Source organism: Echiichthys vipera, assembly GCF_963691815.1.
Source record: "Echiichthys vipera genome assembly, chromosome: 1".
Taxonomy (NCBI): Eukaryota; Metazoa; Chordata; class Actinopteri; order Perciformes; family Trachinidae; genus Echiichthys; species Echiichthys vipera.
Genome location: NC_139826.1, coordinates 3,650,928 through 3,675,401, shown reverse-complemented (window position 1 = coordinate 3,675,401; position 24,474 = coordinate 3,650,928). Strand labels below are relative to the sequence as shown.

At 43.7% G+C, this 24,474-nt stretch overlaps 1 protein-coding gene across 1 annotated transcript in view; it reads right to left on the bottom strand.

Annotated features, from left to right (window-relative positions):
• The window catches only part of il16 (interleukin 16), a 74,383-nt gene that overhangs the window by 20,472 nt on the left and 29,437 nt on the right, over positions 1-24,474 (bottom strand). The window contains exons 8-15 of the mRNA XM_083932678.1: positions 16,441-16,589; positions 14,426-14,536; positions 12,700-12,814; positions 11,575-11,648; positions 10,927-11,176; positions 9,848-9,965; positions 9,432-9,564; positions 6,704-6,791 (exon numbers count right to left, since the gene is read on the bottom strand). Of these exons, the coding sequence (XP_083788804.1) occupies positions 6,704-6,791; positions 9,432-9,564; positions 9,848-9,965; positions 10,927-11,176; positions 11,575-11,648; positions 12,700-12,814; positions 14,426-14,536; positions 16,441-16,589 (1,038 nt within the window). The remainder of the gene's footprint in view (positions 1-6,703; positions 6,792-9,431; positions 9,565-9,847; positions 9,966-10,926; positions 11,177-11,574; positions 11,649-12,699; positions 12,815-14,425; positions 14,537-16,440; positions 16,590-24,474) is intronic.

Here is a 24,474-nt window from a genome sequence, read left to right as displayed (position 1 = left end):
TGTTTGTTAGCTTGTTAGCTTGTTACTGTCAGTGACTGACAGCTATGATGGCAGTGTGTTTTCTCTCTGTACTGACAGCTGTACTGAGCTGGAGGTTTCAAGTTTCTTTGTTGGTGTTGTGTTAAAGTTTGTCCCCCGTCAAGTAGTGTTTCACATATTAGACAATGATTGGTTTATGGATTAGAGACGTTCCAGCTAAAGATGCCATTATTTGTTTGAATGTCAGAGCTCAGAGAAGTGCACAGACATCTCCTCCTTCAGGAGAGGAATGTGAAAACATCTCTCTAGTGACAAAATGTGCTCAGGTACAGGTCAAATAAAAAATAGACAACACAAAAAAACACTTTTCTGAGTGGAGGGGGACTTTAAGTTATGTAACAACCAAGCCCCCACCAGAGCGACTTCATGGTTGATCCATTTAGCTATAGTTGGCAGGATTAGCATGCTAACTAGGTCATCTTGAACAGTAACAAGATGCTTTGCTCTTCGTTCAACTGTACAAACAGATGAGCATGGTATTGTGTTGAATATCAGTTTAAATCATAGATCATAAATGCTGCCTGCACTTGACTCGCTGAGCCGGTGTGTTTTCCACTAGAGACTGATACAGGAGTGCAGTGTCAGTCTATACCTTCTAAAAAAATCCTGTTCCCGTTACAAAATAAAAAAAATGACTCCTGTTCCCTTCCGGTCACAGAAAAAAAAATCTCAACATTGACTCCTGAAGAATTTATAATCAATGAGTGAAGTATCATAATCATGTGTTAGCGTGTGTATTAGTAATGATTAATGAGAGTTTTTTCACAGATAAAGAAGAAGAGTCATGTGGAACAGATGATACCCCGACACGCGGGGGTGGAAGATGGAGGAATCGGAACGGCTACTTTTGAAATACACATATGCACGTACAAGAGGACACATAACCATGCCTTTGTAAGTAGTTAGAATATATATCAGAACTTCTTGCCTCTGATCACGGTACTGTGTTGCACACAGTTACTCTAGATAGAGAATAGAACATTTCTCCAGACGTCTGTATCATTCCGATGTCCATTTGCTAATAAATGCCTGCTGGTGCACTAAACTGCCAACAACTCTGCTGACTCCAGGAAGCCTCCTGTAGAATTACTTAATTATTAATTAATTGTTGAATTACGCAATATATACTCTGTGAGGTCCTTCTGATTTGACTAAAGTATTGTGTGCTAAATTCCTACAGAGAAACTTGGTGACCCCGGACGTGAAGGAGGAGTGGGTAAAAGGAGCTGCAGAGGTTGGACCGGTGACCAAGCTGAGTCACTGGGAACCTCCTGGGGCCGACTGAACTTCTCCACAAGGGCGCCCACCACTGACAAAAGGTAAGCAGTCACCTATTCTTCTTAAGAAGTAAAGACTGTGATTTGGCCTATAATCTAAATTAGTGGAGAAAGTCAGTATGTTTCCTAGAGATTAATTTGATCCAAATTTAGCCGGTGGACTGACAATTTGAAAGAAAGGCCTGGTAAACTGATTTGGAATCCGTATAAGAGTAAAAGGTAAAAGAGTGTTGGGATCTTAAATCCCGACAGGTCCTAGGCGCATAAACGGTGCTCAGTAAGAAGTTCAGGGAACGCAGAAAGGCCGGAGGCTGTAGAGACCCTTGAATATACATTAGGCATTAAGGACTAAAAGCGCCACAGGGGGATAGCCCCTAGGTGAGCCTAGAAAGCCATCGACTTGTAGCTCTGTGATCTAGGTTCTGGGAACCAAAGAAAAATTGTAGGTCTGGGACCTAAGGTTCTGGGAACCAAAGTATAAGAAACACCTAAAAGTTGTCTTTATTTGTGGGATTGTTGTGTGGGAGGTTTCGAGGATAATAGAGAACACAAACAGATACACCCTGTCTGGAGCCGCTGATAGTGAAACACTGTCAGTAGAAGCTTGTTGCAGACATCACGGAAAAGCCTGACGATTAAACTCACCACTGGTCTTCTCTTATCTGGGGGTACATAAATAACGGGGCTGTGACACTCGGCTTTTGGTCATTAAAACTGGTGATTTATTGTCTCACTCCGCTCTATCACGGTAGAGTAGAAGCTTGAGTGAGGGGAGGATCACTGGGGACTAGATTTACTGACCGGATAACGAGTGTTATGTGTGTGTGAATAAAGAACAAATAAATACCTGTGAATAGTACTTTAACAGCTAAAATAACTATGGCAGGCCCAGGATTAGGTTGGGATAAATACTGGCAGTGAGTAGTACGACAGGCCATTTCCGGAAGGCCTACTCATAGTCAGGATAAAAAGAAGATGAGACTAGATTGACAGATTTGAAAGAATATCTGAAAATGTGTAAAGGTTGGGGTGAGGGCGAGCCGGAGAATATGGTAAAAATACTTCAGTTAGAGGAGGACAGAGCACGTGAAGAAGCAGTGGGAAACAGAAATAATGGACCTAGTAGGTTGTGGCATAAGAGAAAGAAGGAGGAGAAGGAATAGGAGAAGAGGGAGGAGCGCAGAGCAGATTTGCATATGGCTGGAATGGCAGCAGAGGTAGTGCAGACACAGCTGAGAAATAGGGCAGAGAAGAAAAAGGCAGACGCAGGGCCTCGACCCTATCCAGGCCCACCCCCACCACTGTCAGCCCTACCCTCAAGCAGCATTTATCCAGATTTGTCTTTACAGTTACCTACGATTGAGGCAGAAGGAAGTATGAGGGTAAGAATGAGAAGAAACGCAGATTATGAGGATACAAAAAAGAGGGAAGAAAGAGAGGATGACTATAGGATAATAACAGGTGAATCTGAGAGGGTGAGACTTCAGACAGAAGAGGAGAGACAGTGGGAGGAGGAAAAGCGGAAGGAGAAGGAGAGACAGCATCAGGGAGGAGCGCGATATGAGGAAGAGAGGTTGCATGAGAAGGCACAACAGAAAGGAGGGGCTTTCGGAGAGCAATTAGAGGAAGAGACAGTGGGAGCAACAGGGGGAGTAACAAGGCTGCCCTTCAATGAGAAAGCACCTACTCACAGACAAACACACCAAGCAGGCAGACCAAAACATGAGATTGTCTCAGACCACTCAGATCATGACTCTGACTATGACCATAGGAGGAGAAAAGCTATAGACATGGAAAAAAGAAAGGGGGATTTAAAGATAAACACATTAGTTTGAAAATAAGCGTGGCTAGTTCAGATTCAGAGGATGAAGGAGAAGATGAAGAAATGTGGTCATATTGTGCGAGCCAAGGATCCGCCGCCTCATCAAAACAGGATGCCTCAGTGAGAGAGAGAGGAAAAGGCGGGGCAGGAAGGCACAAAGGTAGTGTAGAGGAAGCTTATATGAATAAGTTAGAGGAAATGGTAAGAAAGACAAACATGAATTAGAGGAAGGACTGAAGAAATTAGCTCAACAGGGAATAGAAGAACCAGTATCATGTAGACCACGTAGCGGTGTTGCTAAAGTTTTACACACTAAGTACAGGAGAAGTGACAGAAAAACCGTCAGCTCAGCTAGCGGAAGTGATGGCAGTGACAGCAGCTTGTAACCATGGTGAGGGAAAGAGAGTAAACATATATACAGACTCAGCGTATGCCAGTGCAGCAGTGCATTGTCAGCTAAAAGAGTGGGAGAGAGCAGGGTTTGTGACAGCTTCAGGTCTGCCTATTAAGCATGAGGAGGAAATGAGGAAAGAGAAAATAGCAAAAATGATGGCAACTACAGGTCTATCATGGTTAGACTCCTTGCCTATGGCATTACACTCTATGAGGGCTAGTGTGAACAGAGATCCCCAGACCAAGACACCAGGAACCGCTGCAGCCAGGGGCCACACCCGGACTAGCACGGTCCTACGTGACTCACCTTCTGGGCTGGGTGAAGACATTGGCAGGAAACCAAGGCGGGTCAGGACCAGAACCCGCCCCACTGACTCTGTTAGGAGAACCTTGGCTATATGTAAATACGTTGAAAAGAAAGTGGACACACCCCAGGTGGACAGGACCCCATAAGGTGGTGGAGAGAACCTCCACAGCAGTAAAAGTGCAGGGCAGTGACAAGTGGATTCACCTTTCAAGGTGTAGACAGGGGGAGGAGCCCAAGTCAGAACAGATCTAACCGAACAGGGTTAATGGACTTCTGTAAATACATATTATCTATGATTGACCCACATACACCATTAGTAAAAACACCACAGTATATAGAGTGGATAAATAGGGTAAAAAAGGAGCAGAAAAACGAACAGTGTGTGTGTGGACACTTAGTGTGCTTATTGTAATATTCATTATTTTAGTGGTAATCTATCTCATATGGGCATGGTCAGATAATTGTTAGAGTTATGGAACTTGGCAGGCCACGTCCGTGGCATCCCTTTAGACACCCAGGATTTTGTGGTCTCAGAGGTACATTATATTTCCTCCTAGGAATCACCCTAGTAATAGTTCTCCAGCCGATACTTCTCCATGATCACTAAACCCTGTTGCAATCTAAGGGCGTGATCACACTGTCCTTTTGGCCGCGGCCAAAACCGGTTTTTCAGCTAAAGTCTAGTACCTTTAAGCCATGTGAGTGCACCCGCTCCGCGCTCAACTGCGGCCAGCTGATCGTCCACGGCCCGCTTGAAAAAGGTGGGCTTTAGCGGAGCCGTTTGCACATGTACGAGCACGAGCGTGCGCACGTGTACGAGCACGAGCCCTACGGCAGTAGCGTTATGTCCGCCTGTTCGGACATGTAAATAGAAGGAGGTGTGGTGCGGAGGTGGAGTGTTTACTGCAGATTTGTAATAAAAAATATTAAAAAACAGTCGGCAAGACGCACAAAAACTCAGAGGTCTGTGGAAAGATTTGTAAACAAAGCCACACACACGCGATCAATGCGTGTGACATGTTACGGCTTGATGGCGTATGGACAGCAAGAAGCATTGGCCGAGGCCCTGGCAGTGTGAGTACAAACGGGGCTGGGGCGCGGGGGGGAGAGGGAGGGGGGACAAGTACCCTAAAGTCCAGGACGTGGTCCGGGAGGACAGTGTGAGCCGACCCTAATAGTACCGTCCCCTATAAAGCCCCAAGTAATGTGACTCATACCAAGAATCGTACGACCTGTTCGACCAATAATACAGCGGCGGATGGTAGTTTGACAAAAGCCATAGACGGTCTCAGAGTATTGAACAAAAAGATGAAAGATCACTCAGGTGTGGACACAACCATGTGGGACAGCTGGATGGGTGTCTTTGGGAAGAACAAAGCCCTTGTGTCCTCAGTATTGGTGTCAATTGCTGTGTTTGCAGCCATTCTGACCTTGTGTGGCTGTTGTTGCATTTCATGCCTTCGCTCAATGACTGAAAGGATTCTCAAAACGGCCATAAAAAAGGAAGGGCCCAAGTATCAAATGTTAGCCACAACTGACCCAGACCCTAGAAATGAGATAGTCCCATTGTCTGACCTGCCAAGAAGGAATGATCACTCTGGTGAGTGATCAACAGGGGGAATTGAAGAATTAATAATCAATGAGTGAAGTATCATAATCATGTGTTAGCGTGTGTATTAGTAATGATTAATGAGAGTGTGATAATCAATGAGTGAAGTATCATAATCATGTGTTAGCGTGTGTATAAGTAATGATTAATGAGAGTGTGATAATAAGACGCAATAAGTATAATCATTTCAGAGTGTGATAGTATGTGCCTCTGCCAGGCTCAAACTTTCTGCAAAACACAAGCACACAAACCTGGCAGTCAGTCAAGGTCACAAAGACTATGAGGCCAGCTTGCACAAACGCACCTAGCAACTAGTTCGCAAACAACAACCATATAAGGAGGCAGGAACAACCATATAAGGAGGCAGGGGACAGGGAGGATGAGAGTATGTGCTTTTTTCACAGATAAAGAAGAAGAGTCATGTGGAACAGATGATACCCCGACACGCGGGGGTGGAAGATGGAGGAATCGGAACGGCTACTTTTGAAATACACATATGCACGCACAAGCGGACACATAACCACGCCTTTGTAACAAGCATAAATGCTGGAGTAGTTAGAATAGATATCAGAACTTCTTGCATCTGATCACGGTACTGTGTTGCATACAGTTACTCTAGATAGAGAATAGAACATTTCTCCAGACGTCTGTATCATCTGATGTCCACTTGCTAATAAATGTCTGCTGGCGCACTAAACTGCCAACGACTGTGCTGACTCCAGGAAGCCTCCTGTAGAATTTCAATTACGCAATATATACTCTGTGAGGTCCTTCTGATTTGACTAAAGTATTGTGTGTTAAATTCCTTCACTCCCACTCACGTTTATCTAGTAATGTGTTCTGTTAGCCTAGCTCCCAGGTGGTGGAGCTAATGTGAGCTAATGTGGCTAATTTTGTAAACATCACCCAGACAGATGTATCTCCCTCCCCCCAACGTCACATCAATGCCCTTTTTTGGTAAGAGGAAATGAGGAGTCAATGTCTGACAAGATGGCGGCCCTCAGAGGCAAAAATGTTTTAAAAAAAAGATTTATATCTGTAAAATGATACCCACAGGACCTTTAATCTGTCTACTGTGAGTCCCACAACTTTATGAGAGTGGTACACAAAATTCAGCACATATTGGTACATGAACAATGCATGTAGCCTCACCTTTTAAATTAAAGTTGAGCAAACAAGCTCAACTACATAAACAGGAGGAGAACTGAAGTTCTAGCAGAACCATGACATGAATAATGAACAAATAAATAGTTCACCATCGATACTCCACTGGCTCTTATCCTTTCTCAGTTTGCTGTTTTCCACTGCCTGAGCGATAGCATCATTCAGCTGCTGCTCTGATACCTGCAAAACACACACACACACACACACACACACACACACACACACACACACACACACACACACACACACACACACACACACACACACACACACACACACACACACACACACACACACACACACACACACACACACACACACACACACACACACACACACACACACACACACACACACACACACACACACACACACACACACACACACACAGTGCAGAAGACCAGAAGACCTGTCAGTAGGAATATATACATTGGGATGTTGAGTATGCTTAAGGCAGCTCACAAACATTTCAAAGATTTTGAAAAGAAGAAAGAACAAAATAAGGTTAAAAACAGTCTTCAAATTGTTGTGTGAAAAGAAAGGATTTCAATTTAGCCTTAAACCCCTAGATGTAAACTTACTAACTAACAGCAGAATAGAAGATGATACAAACATGTTTCTATCGGTATGATGACATCAGGTTTGTGTTTTAATATCTCGGTAAATAACCAAGGTGGCTTTAGGGCGTAGCTACCTTGTAACTGACAGGTCGCCATGCTATGGACAGGACAGATGCTTAGTAATACATATCCACAGCACTGTGTTAAAATAGCAGGGAAGTATTTTTGAGTATTGTCAGTTTTAGAAGTCTCAGGACCCTCTCAATGTCTTTGTGTCATTGAAGTTAATTGTCACATTCAGCATTCAGTTGCACTTTGCTAGCACTTGTGTATCGTGCTACTAACGGATCAGGCCCAGCTTACATCCAGGACATGATTAAATCTTATACCCCAGCCCGCCCCCTCTCTGCTCTCCATTGGCAAATCTGCTGCTCCCTCACTGAGAGGAACACAGAGTCACTCGACTAAGTCAGGACTGTTTGCCGTCCTGGCTTCCAAATGGTGGAATGAGCTCCCCATCGACATTCATAAGGCATCTGCACATTTTCCACCTTGGCTAAGAAGATGATTTAAAATATATATATATATATATATATATATATGTAGCTCTCTATAGATCGGCTTATTTGAAGCTACAGCACTTACTTAATAACTTGCTCTTCTGGTTTGTACCCTAATTGTTGAATGCATTTATTGGAAGTTGTTTTTGACAAAAGCGTCAGCTAAAGGTAATGTAATGTAATGCTATCAAAGTTAACATGAGCTAGCATTAGCTGGTAACTTAGGGGAAACTGTTGTTTTTTAACCGGCTCTGTGTAATTATAGTGAATGGCGCCAGCAACCAGAGCTCCCTGCTTACTTGCTGGCGTCTGGTTTCAAAAAACCAAGATAGGCGAAGGCCAAAATGCAATCTCCTGGCTTCAAATCGATCATCCATCTCTTAAATACAGTCTATGTTCCTACCCCAAACCCAAATGCCTCCACTCCTCCCTTCCTACAATCCTACCTTCATGTACCGGAGTAGCAGCATATCAACAGAATAAGTTAGGGACTAAAATGGAACCATGTGATGGGTGCAGATGAAACCCATGTGATTTAGGTGAAAGGAAACCCACCAACAAACAAGGTGCTTGGGAGGCAATTTAAAGTTGTACCTCATAAGTTTTGAGATAGGTTGTTTCTGGTGGCCTCTGTGGCAGTAAGATGTAACTGCAGGCGAGCCTGTTCTTTCAGAATTGTTAAATCCCAAATAAATTGTTTAAATTGTCTATGGTGTGAAAGTGTGGTTTGTGTGTCCCGATTACGAGCTATAAATAGCCCATGATGCATTTATTTCACAAGCAAGTAACAGTGGTAAGTTCGTGAGTAACTAGTTTTGCGGGTAACTAGTTAGCTTGTGCGTAACTAAAGTTAAGTCTCTAATAACTTGCTACTGTTGGCATCTCTTTCTTTGAAATTGAGTATACTTTCTTGGTTAAAAAATGGTTCTCGCCGTTTAAATGCTAACCTGCTACCAATCGAGTAGGTAAGTCTTTCAAACCCATTTAATAAACTCCGATGTCATATACTACGTTGTTGGTGCTTTGGTTAATGTGTAGGGACTCTTATCATGCTACTGCAGAGGTTTGGTGTTATTTGGAGCAGTGACAGTGTTCGCCCTGAGCTAATCAGTGTTGGTCGTATTAGGCTGTTAGCGATTTTACACCGAAATTTCACTTTAAGGAACTCGAAATTAGAAACAGTATCTGCGCTCCGTTCCACAGTATACATAGACAGCATATCGCCACCAACTACTCCCTGCTCTCTGTTCAGGGAATGTCATTTAAAGGAACTTCCCTCGACGTTCCTCCATTCAGAACACCCTGCAACGTCACCAACGCATAAATATAATGAAACAAAAATGGATACCATTACAAAACATATTCTTCTGAAATGTATGTAACTTGTGTATAAACGTGATTCGATGAATTTACAAGATGTCATTCCAGTGAGGCACAATGACTGATGGGTAATCTTGCATGTCTTCCAGCGAACAAATGACCCGTCCCTACACAGTCCACAGTCCCCTTTGAGCCTTTTCTCCTGTCCAACCTGTTGGAGTTTTGGCTGAGTCGAAAGCCAGAGGAATTTCTGACAGCACAGAGGCCCACAGTTGAACCCATGAGGCAACGTTACAGTAACAGTGAGCCAGCACAGGCTCTGCCCTGTAAGCCCATAAATCTACACTGGTTAAGGTAAATGAGGCAGAGCCGTTGCATACTTTGGGGTCTGGGTGTCGACTGATGATGATGTGGACCGGACCTGGCGTGCACTGGCTCAGTACCGTGTAGACGTCATTCAGCGCCATGTTGTAAACCACAGTGTCGTTGATCTCCATGATCTCATCCCCACACCTAAGGTAGGGAGGGAAAGTTCAGGACAAGGTGTTGGAAGAAAGAAAGAACATAGGAGAGGGACACACAAGTGTGCACAAAAGTATGCACAGTGTTAACCTATAAGGACCAAGGATCTGTGACAAATCATATATACATTATAAATATAAAAATCTGATCCAAATTGTTTTAAAGCCATAGTGTAATAAAGAAATCCAAGAAATGACAATGATCATGATATTACAGTAGGCATTTTAGCACTCTTTCCAACCCTCTATAGTACGCTGTAGTCATTTATCCTTACCGCAGTCTGCCATCCATGTGTGCTACAGAGCCAGGAGAGAGGGTATGGATGTAGATCCCAGGGCACCCGTCACCAGATGGAACACAGCACAGTCCAATACCCAGACCAACACCGGCCTCTGGGAAATGGCACATAAACATTTATTATGATACTGTTTATCATTAAAGGGTAACTTAACCCCACTGAAAACCAATGTATATGGGTATTTAGTAGAGTTGTTGACGGATCCAGGTCCAAATCTTGACTATTTTAGTGTATTTGATTTCTACGTACTGTGTTATAAATATGCATAGGTACTGCCCTCTACTGGTTGAAAGCCGGCTGTTGCAACTGAATTTTGCTATTGGCTGTCCTGGTGGCAGATGATGTATATGGATGCAGCTTTTGTCAGCAAACCAAACACCTACCCTGGAGCACTTTCTCTGAGCATCTAATAATGCCATGGATGTGTCTACACTTAAAAGCCTGCAGCATCTCATGGAGACACTCAAGGGTGCTGAGGGCTGTTACAAAATGGATGTATTTGATGCCCTGGGAATGAGGACGGGCCAGGAAAGGAGTGTCCTAGTCCCCTTCCAAGCCCTACAGATGTTGATACAAAGACATTTTTGAATTCTAACTAACTTTCAAGTAGAGCCACAGAAACCAGTGTTTTAGAGTTGAATCTAACACATGCTTTCATTATTGATTGATCATTCAATTAATGTAGTGGTGTCTTGAGTTGTGGGGAGTGGGAGCCCCCATTTTCGTCCCAAAGTTAAAACATATGTTACAGGGCCTACATTACAAACTGGGGGTGGAGTTTGAAAGATTTGGGCAGGGAGGGTAAAAAGAAAAAATGCTATTGGTTGCATTATGGGAAATGTAAGGTCCATCTTTTGATAATGTATAAAAACCTTTTGACCATTATTTAAAATCTCTCTTGAAAATTGCAACAGTAACAAAAACAAAAACACTAATAAACCTACTGAATATTCTATTTATAATCACATGAAACTCAGCGAGCAACTCTTCCTATTGGAGAACTCAAGTATTTTTAATCCTAAAATAAAAGATTTCAATGATTAACCAATAACTACCTTTCTGCAGAATGATCTCCATCATGATGCGGTCTCTGGGCTTAGCAGGCTGACCTGGGACACTCAGGGTGTTACTGCAGGCGTTGTTCAGGTAGTTGTAGTCTCCCATGTCAGCACCGACCCTGGCGATGCCTGTGGTGGAGCTGAGGGAGCGTGACCTGCACAGCTGAGCAACCTGCACCTGACCACAAAGGGCCCCCATACGCAGGCTCGTCCTCACCACCAGAGTCAGCAGACCCTTTTTGATTTGCTACACAGACACATAGAGTAACAAGTGGATAAGTTAGATGTTTATGGATCAGATAAATAGTTTTATGTGGGAGCCCAATGAATATGAAATACCAATGAAAAAACATGACAACAAACAGAACATGCAAAACACTAAATTTAGGCCCTTCACATTTTTTCCCAGTTTCAAATCAATTCTAAATGCATGTGGAAATGGATTTTAAATTTGTTTAACATGTGCTGCAAAAATTAGCTCTGGACCCCCAGCCCCACCAAAACCTGAATATGATGCTGACAAAGCATTCTCATTCCGAAATAATGTAAAGTGTCTTGAAATAACTTTTGTTGTTATTTGGCAGTGTGAATAAAACTGAATTGAATTGAAATACTGTCATTAGGAGCATAATGAAGTTGCCTTACTTTGAACTTGTGCAGGGCTTCATCATGAGTGAGCCCATGTAGTGGCTCTCCATTCAGCTCCAGGATCTCATCACCTGCACACACAGAAAGAGCGGAGCGTTAAAGGCTGTGCATCCACTCTGTGACATATCAACTGACACATCCTCAAAGCAATTTCAGTCAAAGGCAACTGGACTTGGACTGAAATTGCTTTGAGGATAACGATGACCTGGACAAATGAGAACATTCACAGGCTTATCAACTGACACAGTTTAGAAATCTGACATAGATAAGACTGTTCGAAAAGAGTGACCATAATCTTTAACACATTGACACTCTGTAAGACTTCATTACCACATCTTTTTTTTATTTTTTTTTTTTACTGTTTTTTTGTAATTAAAGCCATCAAAATCAAAATGTCAACTGCTCAACTGGCAGGTCTAATACTTTCAGAGGTACACTTCAACCAAAATATGCCTTAAATACATGCTTTAACTCAAACGTATGCTTGCAGCTCAACCAAAATCAAGTGTTTTAATCACATGCTCTAACTCACACTTCAACAGAAATTTCAACTGCTTTCGTCTCTTGGTCTTCAACAGACAGTTGATGAAACTGACATTTCAGATGACACAGATTTTGAGAATCGGACTGTACTTTACTCTATTACATATCACATGACACATCACTTTTTAACGGAGCATATCGTTATAATATTACAGTTGTAGATAGGACTAAGATGGGAGACTTATTGTTCACAGTTGTCACGTCCAAATAAGAGGAGGATGATGACAAAGCTGTCATCCATGATGGAGAAAGACCCCCACCCCCTGCAGGAAACTCTAAAAGCACTGGAGAGCTCCTTTAGCGACATGCTGCGTCATCCCAAAGTGTGTGAAGGAGCGTTATCGCAGGTCCTTCCTTTCTGCAGCTGTCAGACTGTACAATTAGCACTGCTCCCAGTAGACCCCCCCCCCCCCCCCCCCGAAAAGAATGAAAAAAGAGAGCCAAATTAAAAGCCCTCACCTGCAAATAGGTATCTTACAATATGTAAGAAACAATACTATCCAAAATGACTCAAACACTATGTCCTAAACTATGAGTGTGGGTGTGTATGAGCTCCATGTACAGTATGTTGTCCCTCACCCTCCTGTAGCCTTCCATCGGCAGCTGCTGCCCCTCCAGGGAAAATGGTCTTGACATAGATCCCCATTGGTCCAAACATGCTGTCCCTCCCGCCTACTATACTGAAGCCCAGACCCTGGGAACAGTAGCAGAATTATCATGAGTAACATCTCCAGTGATTAACATCAACAGCAATATAATCACTATGTATGTAATCATAATCATGTCCTTCTATAGATAAGAAAATAAATCAAGAATAGAACACTAGCTGAGAGCCAAAGTTCATTCTTGACCCAGGAAAGAGAAGAAGCTGATGGAGTTTGCTCAAACTCACACTAAGCAGTGTTAAAAGGATAAAGAAGGTTTTCAAGACATCTTCTGATGAAGAACTTGAGATAAAATATACAAAGCTAAGCTAAGCTAACCTACAACTGAAATCAAATAAATTGAGCTAAAATAAGATAAACTTAGCTATGCTAAGCTAATGTAAACCAAGATCAGATAAAATAAACTGAGCTAAGATAAGCTATGCTAAGATAAGATTAACAAAGCTAAGCTAAGATAAGCTATGCTAAGATAAGATAAACAAAGCTAAGCTAAGCTACGCTAAGATAAGATAAGAAACTAAACTGAGCTAAACTAAGACAAAATAAACTAAGCTAAGATAAAGATAACCTTAGATAAGCTATAATAAACTAAGCTAAGATAACTTAAGCGTAGATAAGATAAGATGAGAAAGGATAAGCAATAGTAAAATTATCTGAGCTGAGATAAACTAAGCTCAGCTAAGCTAAGCTAAGATAATACAGCAGGGAAATTTGGTTGTTGCAGCAGCACAACAGAAACAAAAGAAATATATACAGATAAATATAGAAAGTAAGAGAAATAAATAATAAGAGGTACACAAACTAAAACGACAATACAATAAACCGAACCATGATAAAGAAACTATAATGGAGACAAAATGACATTGCACAGTGGTAAAGTGAATGGTGCAGAGAAGAAGAAGAAGAAGAAGAATTACTTTATTTATCCCGCACGGGGAAATTGAATTTTTTCACTCATATTATTATTATACATGTTACACACACAGGCCTGAAATACACACATGCACAAACAGGACCTTTACATGCAATTAAGGAGAGATGTTAGAGCGAGGGGGCTGCCAGTGACCAGCGCCCCGAGCAGTTGGGGGTTCGGTGCCTTGCTCAACAGCACCTCGGCAGTGCCCAGGAGAGTCAATAGGTCGATATAAACAGCATGCTCCAGATTAATATATGATATGGTTAATTAAAGAATAGCCTATTTAGTGTTAATATGTATGTGTGTAATAGCTCTAGAAAAAGCTAGCAAGAGGACGTTTGTCATGATCACTTTTCAAACTAGAGTGTTGTACATTATGAGCGCCTACTATATGACTATGAGACATGAAAATGAAAACTGTTTACCCCTATAAAACTCACAACCAAATTTTATTGCTGAATCAAGTGAGATGAGTATGTTGCATTAAATAAATGAATCAATCTAAAGAAGCACTTATGGAAAGGGACTGTGTGGTGGCTAAAGTGTGTCTGCAGATAACTGTCGAAGCGGCACGAAATAAAGACATTAAACTTGTTGGAGAACAGCAGGGAGAGAAGACGTGGCAACATTTGTTCACAATATGATCATATAGAAAATAAATGAATAAAGAATGAAAGGGACAGTTCTGGTGGTGGTGGCGGCAATGGTGGTGTATGGCTCCTACCTTGCCATGGCCCTTCATCAGCACAATATTACAGATTATGAAGGCTTGCACGTTGCTGCAGGAGTGTACCAGCTGGGCAGAACTGAGAGAGCGGGAGGGACGGTGAACAGGCTGAAGAGGAACACACACACACACACACACACACACACACACACACACACACACACACACACACACACACACACACACACACACACACACACACACACACACACACACACACGCACACGCACACGCACCAGTAAGTAGTAACATTTTGACCTTTGTTTTTTGTCTGGTGGGGTTTTTTTCTGCCCCCCCTTCCTTTTCTGTTTCTCTCCTGGGCAGTGAGGTGCAGTTGAGGGTTTGGCTGGTTGTGCTGACCTCTCTAACAAGGCACACCTGGAACTCATCTCATCACTCCTCTCTTAAAAGCCTGGTCAAGACTCCACTCCTGTGCCAGATTATTCCTGTACAACCCATAGTGTGTTTGTTGCTCTTGCTTACCTGTGCTGATTACAGAGTTTTGTTGTATTTTTATTGCTTGCCCACGGACGTTTTGGACTGACCTGAGTTTTTGTTCCCTCTGCACAGTTTCTTGTTCCTTCAGACAAACCAGTGTGCCACCATCTTGATTTGATTTTTTGATTTTTATCCCTGCACACCTATCACTTCTCCTACTATTTGTGCACAGTTCTTCTGTGCTGGAATACAAACGGGCCCCAGATTTGCGATGTGGTCATTTCATTATGCACAAATTTATCCATGAAAGGCAACAAGTAAGCATGACACATGAAGAGTCTTCAAGAAAGAGTTCAGGATTAGAAAATAAAGTAGGATCCACTTAAGTGACCTTATGTTATTCATTTAGTCCTTGTGGTTTAATTTCAAAATAGCACTAACCAATATACACACATTAAACCTGGGGCTTTTAGGCTCCTGGAGTTTCTCTCTTTGCCACATTGGTAGTCCTACAAAGTATCAACTTTTCTCTCACTGTCAGAAAAGTCTGGAGGAGACTCTATAGACTTCAAGCACAGAAGAAATCAGCTCTTGCTTGTCAGGTGTATATTTATAATGGACGTAAATAAGGTATAATAATCTATAATATTACATTAATGGACGTAAACTTTTAGGTTCCATTTATGTTTTGCTTTACTTCATGTTTTTTTGATTTACTAGGTCTGCCTTAATTTAAAGCAATTCTTACCTTTCTGGTCCAATTTGGTCCCAATAAAATGATTTGCCGAGCTTCCTGCCGGTCATGCGTTGCTCTGTTTTACTTGCACTGCTCATGCTGCATTCAAGTGTCATGGGAAGAAACTTCAGACTTACCAGACAAGCAGAGGGTGCTGCTGAGAGCCTCTTCCCTGTCCCGAAGCACTCACATGCGCCACTTTCTCACTAGATTTAGAGACTTTTCACACGTTCTTAGAACTTGATTTAGAAAAAGAGACTAGAGAGCAATTTAGCTCCTTATTTAGAGCATCAGGGAAAAGAGAGAAATCTGTATTCGGCCTAATTCATTCCCATGCATGTGGCTCAGAGTCCAGTTCAGTAAACAGTCTATGGGTCCGTCTCTCTCCTCTCACGCAGCAGTACTGTTGTTGTTATGTGACACCGCGGGGTTAGAGGCTGGAGGTGTGGAAATGACTGCATCGTTTAACAAATTATGAGGTTTCACCGTCCAGACCACAACGCCATGGGGGACGTTTTCAAATCTTCCCACTCTGGGACCTGGTTACAAAAAATACCGTTTTCAGGCTCCAATAACTCTGTGTGGATGGTCGGACAAAACCAGACTAAAGTTGTGCGGTTACAGGAAAACGTGTCTTCGTGTGGACGGGCCCTTAGAAATGCAAGAAAGGTAAGAATTGTTTAAACTGGGCTGTCTTTCTCATCTTCATAGGAGCACAAGTTAAATCATATTGTCTTGACTTTGAGTTGTTGTTCTCACAATTACATTCATGAACATGTGGTGTCATCAGGTGGGATCTTTAATGTATTCTGTTTATAATATCAGAAAAATCAAATACTTGTGTCGTGGTGTGAGGAAACTCCAGCTGCTGGGACAGAGACTTCCTGTTTCCATATAAACCACCGTTCCCATGAGGATGGCTGATGTACAGCTCTGGGGTCTTCATGATGATGCTGTCCAGATCTCCAATCCAGTAAGGATGAACACCTGGTAATTGTGTACACACACAGTGTTATCAGAATCAACACCAGCTTAAGATTAATCCATCCATCCATCATCTTCAACCGCTTGTCCCTAACAGGGTTGCGGGGGGGTGGAGCCGATCCCAGCTGACATTGGGCGTGAGGCGGGGTACACCCTGGACAGGACGTCAGTCTATCTCAGGGCACATGGAGACAAACAGAGACAGACAACCATTCACACTCACATTCACACCTACGGGCAATTTAGAGTAAGGAAGAAGAAGATGAAGAACCTTGAGAGAACCCACACAGACATAGGGAGAAACCCCCACCCACCCCAGCTTTAGATTAATGTCCCTCTGAATCAGTGACGTGCAGTGAGGGTTGGGGTTGGGGAGGCACTGACTCACAAGTCAGATTTACAAACATACAGTAGGATGCCAATAGGATAGGAGGAGAGAATAGGATGCTGAAAACCATTTTAAAACACCAGTGCAACTGTATATTGCAGTATATCTGCCCTTACTGTAAATGACTATATATTGCAGTATATCTTACCTTTACCTTAAATGACTGTATATTGCAGTATATCTTACCTTTATTGTAAATGACTGTATATTATGGACTGTATGGAGCGTGGACTGGTGGCTGGAGAGGTGCCAGTTCATCTCCTGGGCACTGCCGAGGTGCTGTTGAGCAAGGCACCGAACCCCCAACTGCTCGGGGCGCTGGTCACTGGCAGCCCCCTCGCTCTAACATCTCTGCCTAATTGCATGTATAGGCCCTGTTTGTGCATGTGTGTATTTCGGGCCTGTGTGTGTATGTATGTATAATAATAAGAGTGAAAAAATTCAATTTCCCCGTGCGGGATAAATAAAGTAATTCTTCTTCTTCTTCTTCTCCTTCTTCTTCTTCTTCTTCTTCTTCTTCTTCTTCTTCTTTACTGTAAATGACTGTATATTGCAGTATATCTTTCCTTTACTGACTGAAAGTCCAGCTTTGAAAAATGTCTTAGTTTAGAAATAAAATCCTCCATTTTCAGGGCGAGAAATGACAGCTTGTCGCTAAGCTCTACAGCGTCGCACAGCACACTTCTGTGTTTACTTTTTGCACACAGGTCAGAGTTCACCGTGATCTGGATGCAGGCTATAAGGCTGCTCACTATCGCCGCCTGCCTTGAGGCAGAGGTACTGCCTGCCTCAAGGCAGGCATTTTCCCTGTGGATTTATGTCACATCAATAAGATGTAAATATTACACACATACGTAAAATATATTACTGAACACCATGGAAAAGAAGACGTATGCTTTTATTCCATAAAAGTGTCCTCAACCTTCATATTGGAAACATAAACAGAAATGGGAACAAGCACGCGCAGTTTGCACGCGCTCAATCCAGTTTGTGAGTGATTGCGCAATCTGGAGGGAGGCTCGGCTGTCCGTGCCTCACCTCTCGTCTCCGAAGGGACTCCGTTTATTTAAGCAGGAAATACAGAATTTTCTGCCATTTTTACTATAAAAATGGTCAAAATACATTAAGAACCACACCAAAATCATAGTCCAGAGGACAAATATTAATACTTGTGTTATGTTATTATTTCGTTTCTTTTTCCTCTGATGATGACAGGGGAGGCACAGCCTCACCTGCCTCCCCTGACCGCACGTCACTGCTCTGAATTACTACGCAGAATTGTACCCAGAACCAGCATTTAGACAATCTCTGGATAGCAAAACCCATGAAATCAAGTTTAAAGAATCTCTCTGTTTGATCATACAGAGTGACCAGGAATATAGAAAGTGCTATACTATGTCCTACAACAAATAGATTTATTACTTTAATTCAAATGTTCACTTTATGTTGAGACTACTACGTGTATTGTCTGTTGACTCAGTTCTTTGGTACATCTTTATACTATTATACTGAAAGGAGTTTTACTGTTATTTCTAATATTAATCTATTCACTTGACACCAAAGTCCAGCTAATTTTATTAGTGTGAACACTGCATACTTTACGGGCGCGGTCGGTCGATCCATGCCCGGGTCCACTTGAACTCACTACCAACATACATCTGTGACTGCACCGACCAGCACACCTTCAAATCACTCATCAAAACCTATCTCTTCAGAATTGCCTTCAACCTCCAATAACCCACTATTTCATTTAACTTTTATCGCTTTACTAATTGCTTTTAAATGTATTCTAATGTGCCTGCTTTTTAGCAGTTTTACTACTTTTAATCTTTTTACCGTAATTTACTTGTTTCTCAAATATAGCCTGCTTGTTTTTAATGTACTTGCTTGTAGCCTGCTTGTTGTTTAAATGTACTTGTTTTAAATGTTTTGGTTTTAATTGCATTATGTAAAGTGTCTTTGAATACCTTGAAAAGTGCTATACAAATAAAATGTAATATTATTATTATCATTATTATTATTATTATTATTAACCTGTTATGCATTTCTGGATCTTGTGCTGGGCTTCTTTCTATCTCTGCTCCCCAGCCACCAAAATAACAACAACCCATGGCCCCTCTCCTCTCCCCGCCTGGCTGTGTTGGCTGTGCCCGGTTTGCAGAAAAAATCATGGAGTTGGAAGGCCGAATAACAACACTACCAGATCCAGGAAGCAGAAAAGTTGTTGGACACCATCATCTTCGTTCTAGTTCTTAGCACACATTGACACAACCTGTGGCTCCACTTAGTGCGGCTCCACTTCCTGTCTTACTGCCAACACTCCTGTAGCCCTGCTGGACACCTGTAGTACCTGTGGCGCCTGCAGTGGCAGCAGCAGTGGCAACAGCGGCAGTGGCAGCTGGCATTTGAAGCAGCTGTTGCTCTGACCACTGGCGCCGCTCACCCGGTCTCGATTGCCTTTATTCTGCCTGCCATCCCTGAGAGCCCCTGGCATGGGACTACACCAAAAGTCCCACTAAACAACGCCACTCCACTATATCCAGAGCCCAGGGCTGCTGCTGTTGCTGCTGCTGCTGGAAACCGAATAACGAATAGCACTCCATTCATGGCATCTCCCATGGCCCAGGATATCCAGCAGAGGAGCTGATATGATATCCTTGATCTGGATGAATTTCCTCCACTCCATTTCATTAGGTGAGTCCAGTGGATCCTCGCCACCACCAGCCCGTCCACCGAATGCACCTGTCTGCTCCTCTTATCCCCCTTTTCACCGCTCAATGCCGAATGTCACTCCGACACTGTGATACAGAAAACCAAACTTGGCTATTCACTTATCTAAAACAAAATAATATCCCACTCTGGGATCATTAAAGTCATTCTATTCTATTCTATTCTATTATCTCCTTTTCTCCAAGACCACCTTCACCACCTTCGCTATCACACTAAATCTAGCTTTATTAAATATATGGTCTTTGGTAAGAAGACATTTTTAATCAACGATTTTATTATCAGGAACAATCTTTATTTTTTATTTTTTAACTGAAACCTGGTTAAATCAGGATAACAGTGGTGCTGTTCTTATTGAATCAGCTCCTCCCAGCTTCAGTTTTAAAAGTGAAGCCAGGGTTTATAAGAAAGGAGGAGGAGTGGCTGTCCTGTTTAATGATTCCCTCCAATGCAAGCAGATATCTTATGGAAACTTTGCCTCCTTTGAAAATGTAGCTCTTAAGTTAAATTCTTCTAGTTATGTTCCTAAATGTCCACAGGCCACCTAAATATTGTGCAGCCTTTTTTGAAGAATTTTCTGAACTACTGTCTTTGATCTGTATTAACTTTGACTGTGTAGTTATTGTTGGTGATTTTAACATTCATGTTGACAAACTTCATGACAAAGGGACAACTGTATTGTGTCATTGATAACTATGGACTGATTCAGCATGTGGCAGAGCCCGAACACAACAAAGGTCACACTCTGGACATAGTCATGTCCAAGGGTGTAAGCATTTCTAAGGTTGTAAATGGTAAATGGACTATACTACTTTACACTATCAAGATTCAAGATTCAAGAAGCTTTATTTATCCAGAGGGAAATTATTGTGCAACAGTTTCAATACAAAGATGGGAAAGGATCAGAGTAACAATAAGCTAACATAATCAAATCAAAATAAAGCTAACGTAAAATAAATCAAACAATTAACTAAGTGTGACAGAGTGCAATAGAAATTGTGGTTAAGCGTAGGTATATACAATATACAACAATACGCACTGTGCAGTTTAGCAGCAGATTGAAATAAAATAAGTACAAACTAAATAAGTGAGAAGGAGCGATAAGTGATAACAGTGTTAAAAATGTAGCAGCATTTCCTACAGTACTAAGTGACAGTATGGCACAGTGAAGCAGCAGCCTTTCTTACTGAAGTGAGTTACAGTAAGTTACACTGTAACTGTTCCTTACCTGACCGGGGGGAGATGAATTATAAAGTTTGATGGCCACCGGAAGAAAAGACTTCCTCCGGCGTTCAGTATTACACCGGGGGAGAATGAGTCTGTGGCTGAAGGTGCTTCTGCTGGGGGTCAGCAGATGGTGGAGAGGGTGAGAGTTGTTGTCCAGGATGCTGTGTAGTTTAGACAGCATCCGCCTCTCAGACACCGCCACCAAAGAGTCCAGTTTGACCCCCAGGACGGAGCCAGCCTTCCTGATGATCTTACTGATTCTCTTTGCGTCTGCTGCCCTCAGTCTGCTGCCCCAGCACACAACAGCAAAGAAGATGGCACTGGCTACCACCGACTGATAGAACATCCTCAGCATGGTTTTACATACATTGAATGACCGGAGCCTCCTCAGGAAATAGAGACGACTCTGGCCCTTCTTGTAAACAGCCTCAGTGTTCTTGGACCAGTCCAGTTTGTTATCGAGGTATACTCCAAGGTATTTGTAATCCTGGACAACATCCACAGTCACGCCGTTGATGGAGATGGGTGTGGGGGCAGATTTACTCCTGCGGAAATCCACCACTAGCTCCTTAGTCTTGGTGGCGTTGAGAATCAGGTGATTAGCTGCACACCAGTCGATGAAGGAGTCCACAATGCCCCTGTATTCCTCCTCCTTACCCTCACTGACACAGCCAACAATTGCAGAATCGTCAGCAAACTTCTGCAAGTGGCAGGACTCAGAGAGGAGCTGAAAGTCAGAAGTGTATAGGGTGAACAGAAAGGGGGAAAGAACAGTTCCCTGTTGAGCTCCAGTGCTGCTGACCCGTCAAGTAATCCGTAATCCAGGAAACCAGGGGAGGGTCCACCTGCATCGCCGTCAGCTTACGTCCCAGCAGAGCAGGCCGGATGGTATTGAACGCACTGGAGAAGTCCATGAACAAGATTCTCACTGTGGTTCCCGGTCTGTCCAGGTGGGCCCAGGCACGGTTGAGCAGGAAGATGATAGCGTCCTCCACACCTAGTCTCGGCTGGTAGGCAAACTGGAGAGGGTCCAGTGATGAGCTGACCAGGGGCCGAAGTAGTGAAAGGACCAGCCTCTCCAGGGGCTTCATCAGGTGCGACGTCAGCGCCACCAGTCTGTAGACTTTGGAGGTGCTGGGACGCACCTTCTTTGGTACTGGTACCAGGCAGGATGTCTTCCACAGCACAGGGACCTTCTCAAGACTCAGGCTGAGGTTGTAGATGTACTGCAGGACTCCACACAGCTGGGTCGCACATGCTTTGAGGACCCTCAGGCTGATACCGTCGGGACCTGCTGCCTTGCCTGGGCGGAGTCTGCACAGCTCCTTCCTCACCTGCTCTGCAGTGAAGGTCTGTCTGCTGTGTGTGTTGGTGGGGGTAGAGAGAGGTGATGGCGGGGGGGGGGGGGGGGGGGGACAGGTAGGGCAAAATCAGGAAGAAATTGAGGGGGGGGGGGTGTCAGCAGGGCTGGAGGCCTGGAGGTGGATGGTTGTGGAGGAGCTGTGGGGGGGGGGGGGGTGGTCCAGAGCCCTTTGGTCAAATCTGTTGAAGAACAGATTCAGCTCATTGGCACGTTCAGTACCACCTCCTACTGTCTGGCTACCAGATGGTTTGTAGCCATGTGATGCTCCTCATGCCGCTCCACACGTCCTTTAAATTGTTCTGCTGGAGTTTGTGCTCCAGCTTCCTCCTGTCTTTGCCCTGTTGGATCCTCTCCTTCAGCTCCCTCTGGACCTGCCTCATCTGCTCTCTGTCCCCTTCTCTGAAGGCCCTCTTCTTCGCATTCAGCAGGACCTTGATGTCTCTGGTGACTCACGGCTTGTTATTTGGGAAACGTGTACAGTCACTGTAGGAACAACGCTGTCCACACAGAAATTGATGTACCCTGTTATGCAGTCCGTGAGATCATCAAGGTCCTCTCCATGCGAATCACAGAGCAAATCCCAGTCTGTGAGTTCAAAGCAGCCCTGTAAAGCTTCATCAGTCTCCTGTGACCATCTCCTCACAGTCCTGGTGGTCACAGGAAGCAGCTGGACTTGGGGCTTATACAGGGGCTGCAGGTGGATGAGGTTGTGGTCTGATCTTCCAAGAGGAGGAAGGGCAGTGGAGCTGTAAGCCTCCTTGACGTTAGCATACAGCAGGTCCAGTGTCTTGTTTTCCCTGGTGGGACTATCCACAAACTGCTTGAAAGTGGGTAGTGTTGCAGCCAGAGTGAGGTGGTTGAAGTCCCCAGATATTGCAATGAATGCGTCTTGGTGCCGTGTCTGAAGGCCCGCGAGAACAGTGTGGATGACGTCACTCGTGTGCGCCGTGTTTGCAGTCGGAGGAATGTAAACAACCAGAATGATCACGTGTGAAAACTCCCTTGGCAGATAAAATGGCCGAAGACTCACGGCAAGCAGCTCAATGTCCGGGCTGCACACACGCTCCTTTACAGTAACGTGTCAAGTATGACACCACTTGTTGTTAATAAGAATAGAAAGTCCCCCACCTTTCCTCTTGCCACTCTCACGGTGACTCCTGTCCGCCCGAACAGTCTGAAAGCCGTCTACAGTTGCGTTAGAGTCCGGGATGTCCTCGTGGAGCCACTTCTCCGTGAAACACAGCACACTGCTCACACGATACATCTACTGAGTCTTCACCAGGCCCGCCAGCTCGTCCATCTTATTAGCCAGCGACCTTACGTTCCCCATGGTGATGGAAGGGAGAGATGGTTTATATCTCCTCTTCTTTTCCCGGTGTTTACGTCCAGCCTTACATCCCCTGTACTTTCTCCTCAGTTCTGTGGGGATTTCAGGCCCCTCCCGCATTAGCGCCGTTGGTATTAGCGACAACAGATGTTCGCGGGTGTAAACAATGGAGCCACCAAGAATGAGACAAATGGACAAAAAACATGTAAGAAAGTTCACGAACATAGTTGGCTAAGGTTAGCATGACGACTTACAGGAAAAAGCACTAATAAAAAGACAGTAAAATAAGATAGAATAGCTAAAAAGTGCGGAAAGGAGAGAGAGCAACTGTTGCTGGCTGCCGCTTTACACAGCGCCAGAACCGGGAAAGTTTCCAAAAATTGCACCAAGGCCTGGGCAGGAGTCCAGGTGATGCTTGTGTGTCGCTATGGTGTCAGCAGGGCTACTCTCACTATACGTTCATTGAGCAGCTCACTCACCCCAAGACAAGGAAAGAAAAGCAATTTCAGTCAAAATCAACTGGACTTGGTTGTTTGTCTAGGAAGACATTTGACCTCTCATCCAAGAGGCTTCATTAGTTCATGTACATATCTGACCAGGCTGGGACTGGTCCAACTACCTGGTGTGGAGATCCAGGTATTTAACCTTTCACAAGGCTGATGAAGTCACTGGAACCCTTTGTGCTGGCGACTGTCTTTAGAGTGACAGTCGTTGATGGGAGGTAGGTTTCGACTTTGTTTGTGCTCTATTGAGTCTTAACGACAGTCGTTGGGGTCACCGGAGGCTATTTGTGAACAGTTGTTCTTTGAGGTTAGATTGTTGAATCTCCTGGGAAGGGATGAAAGGGCAGCATAGT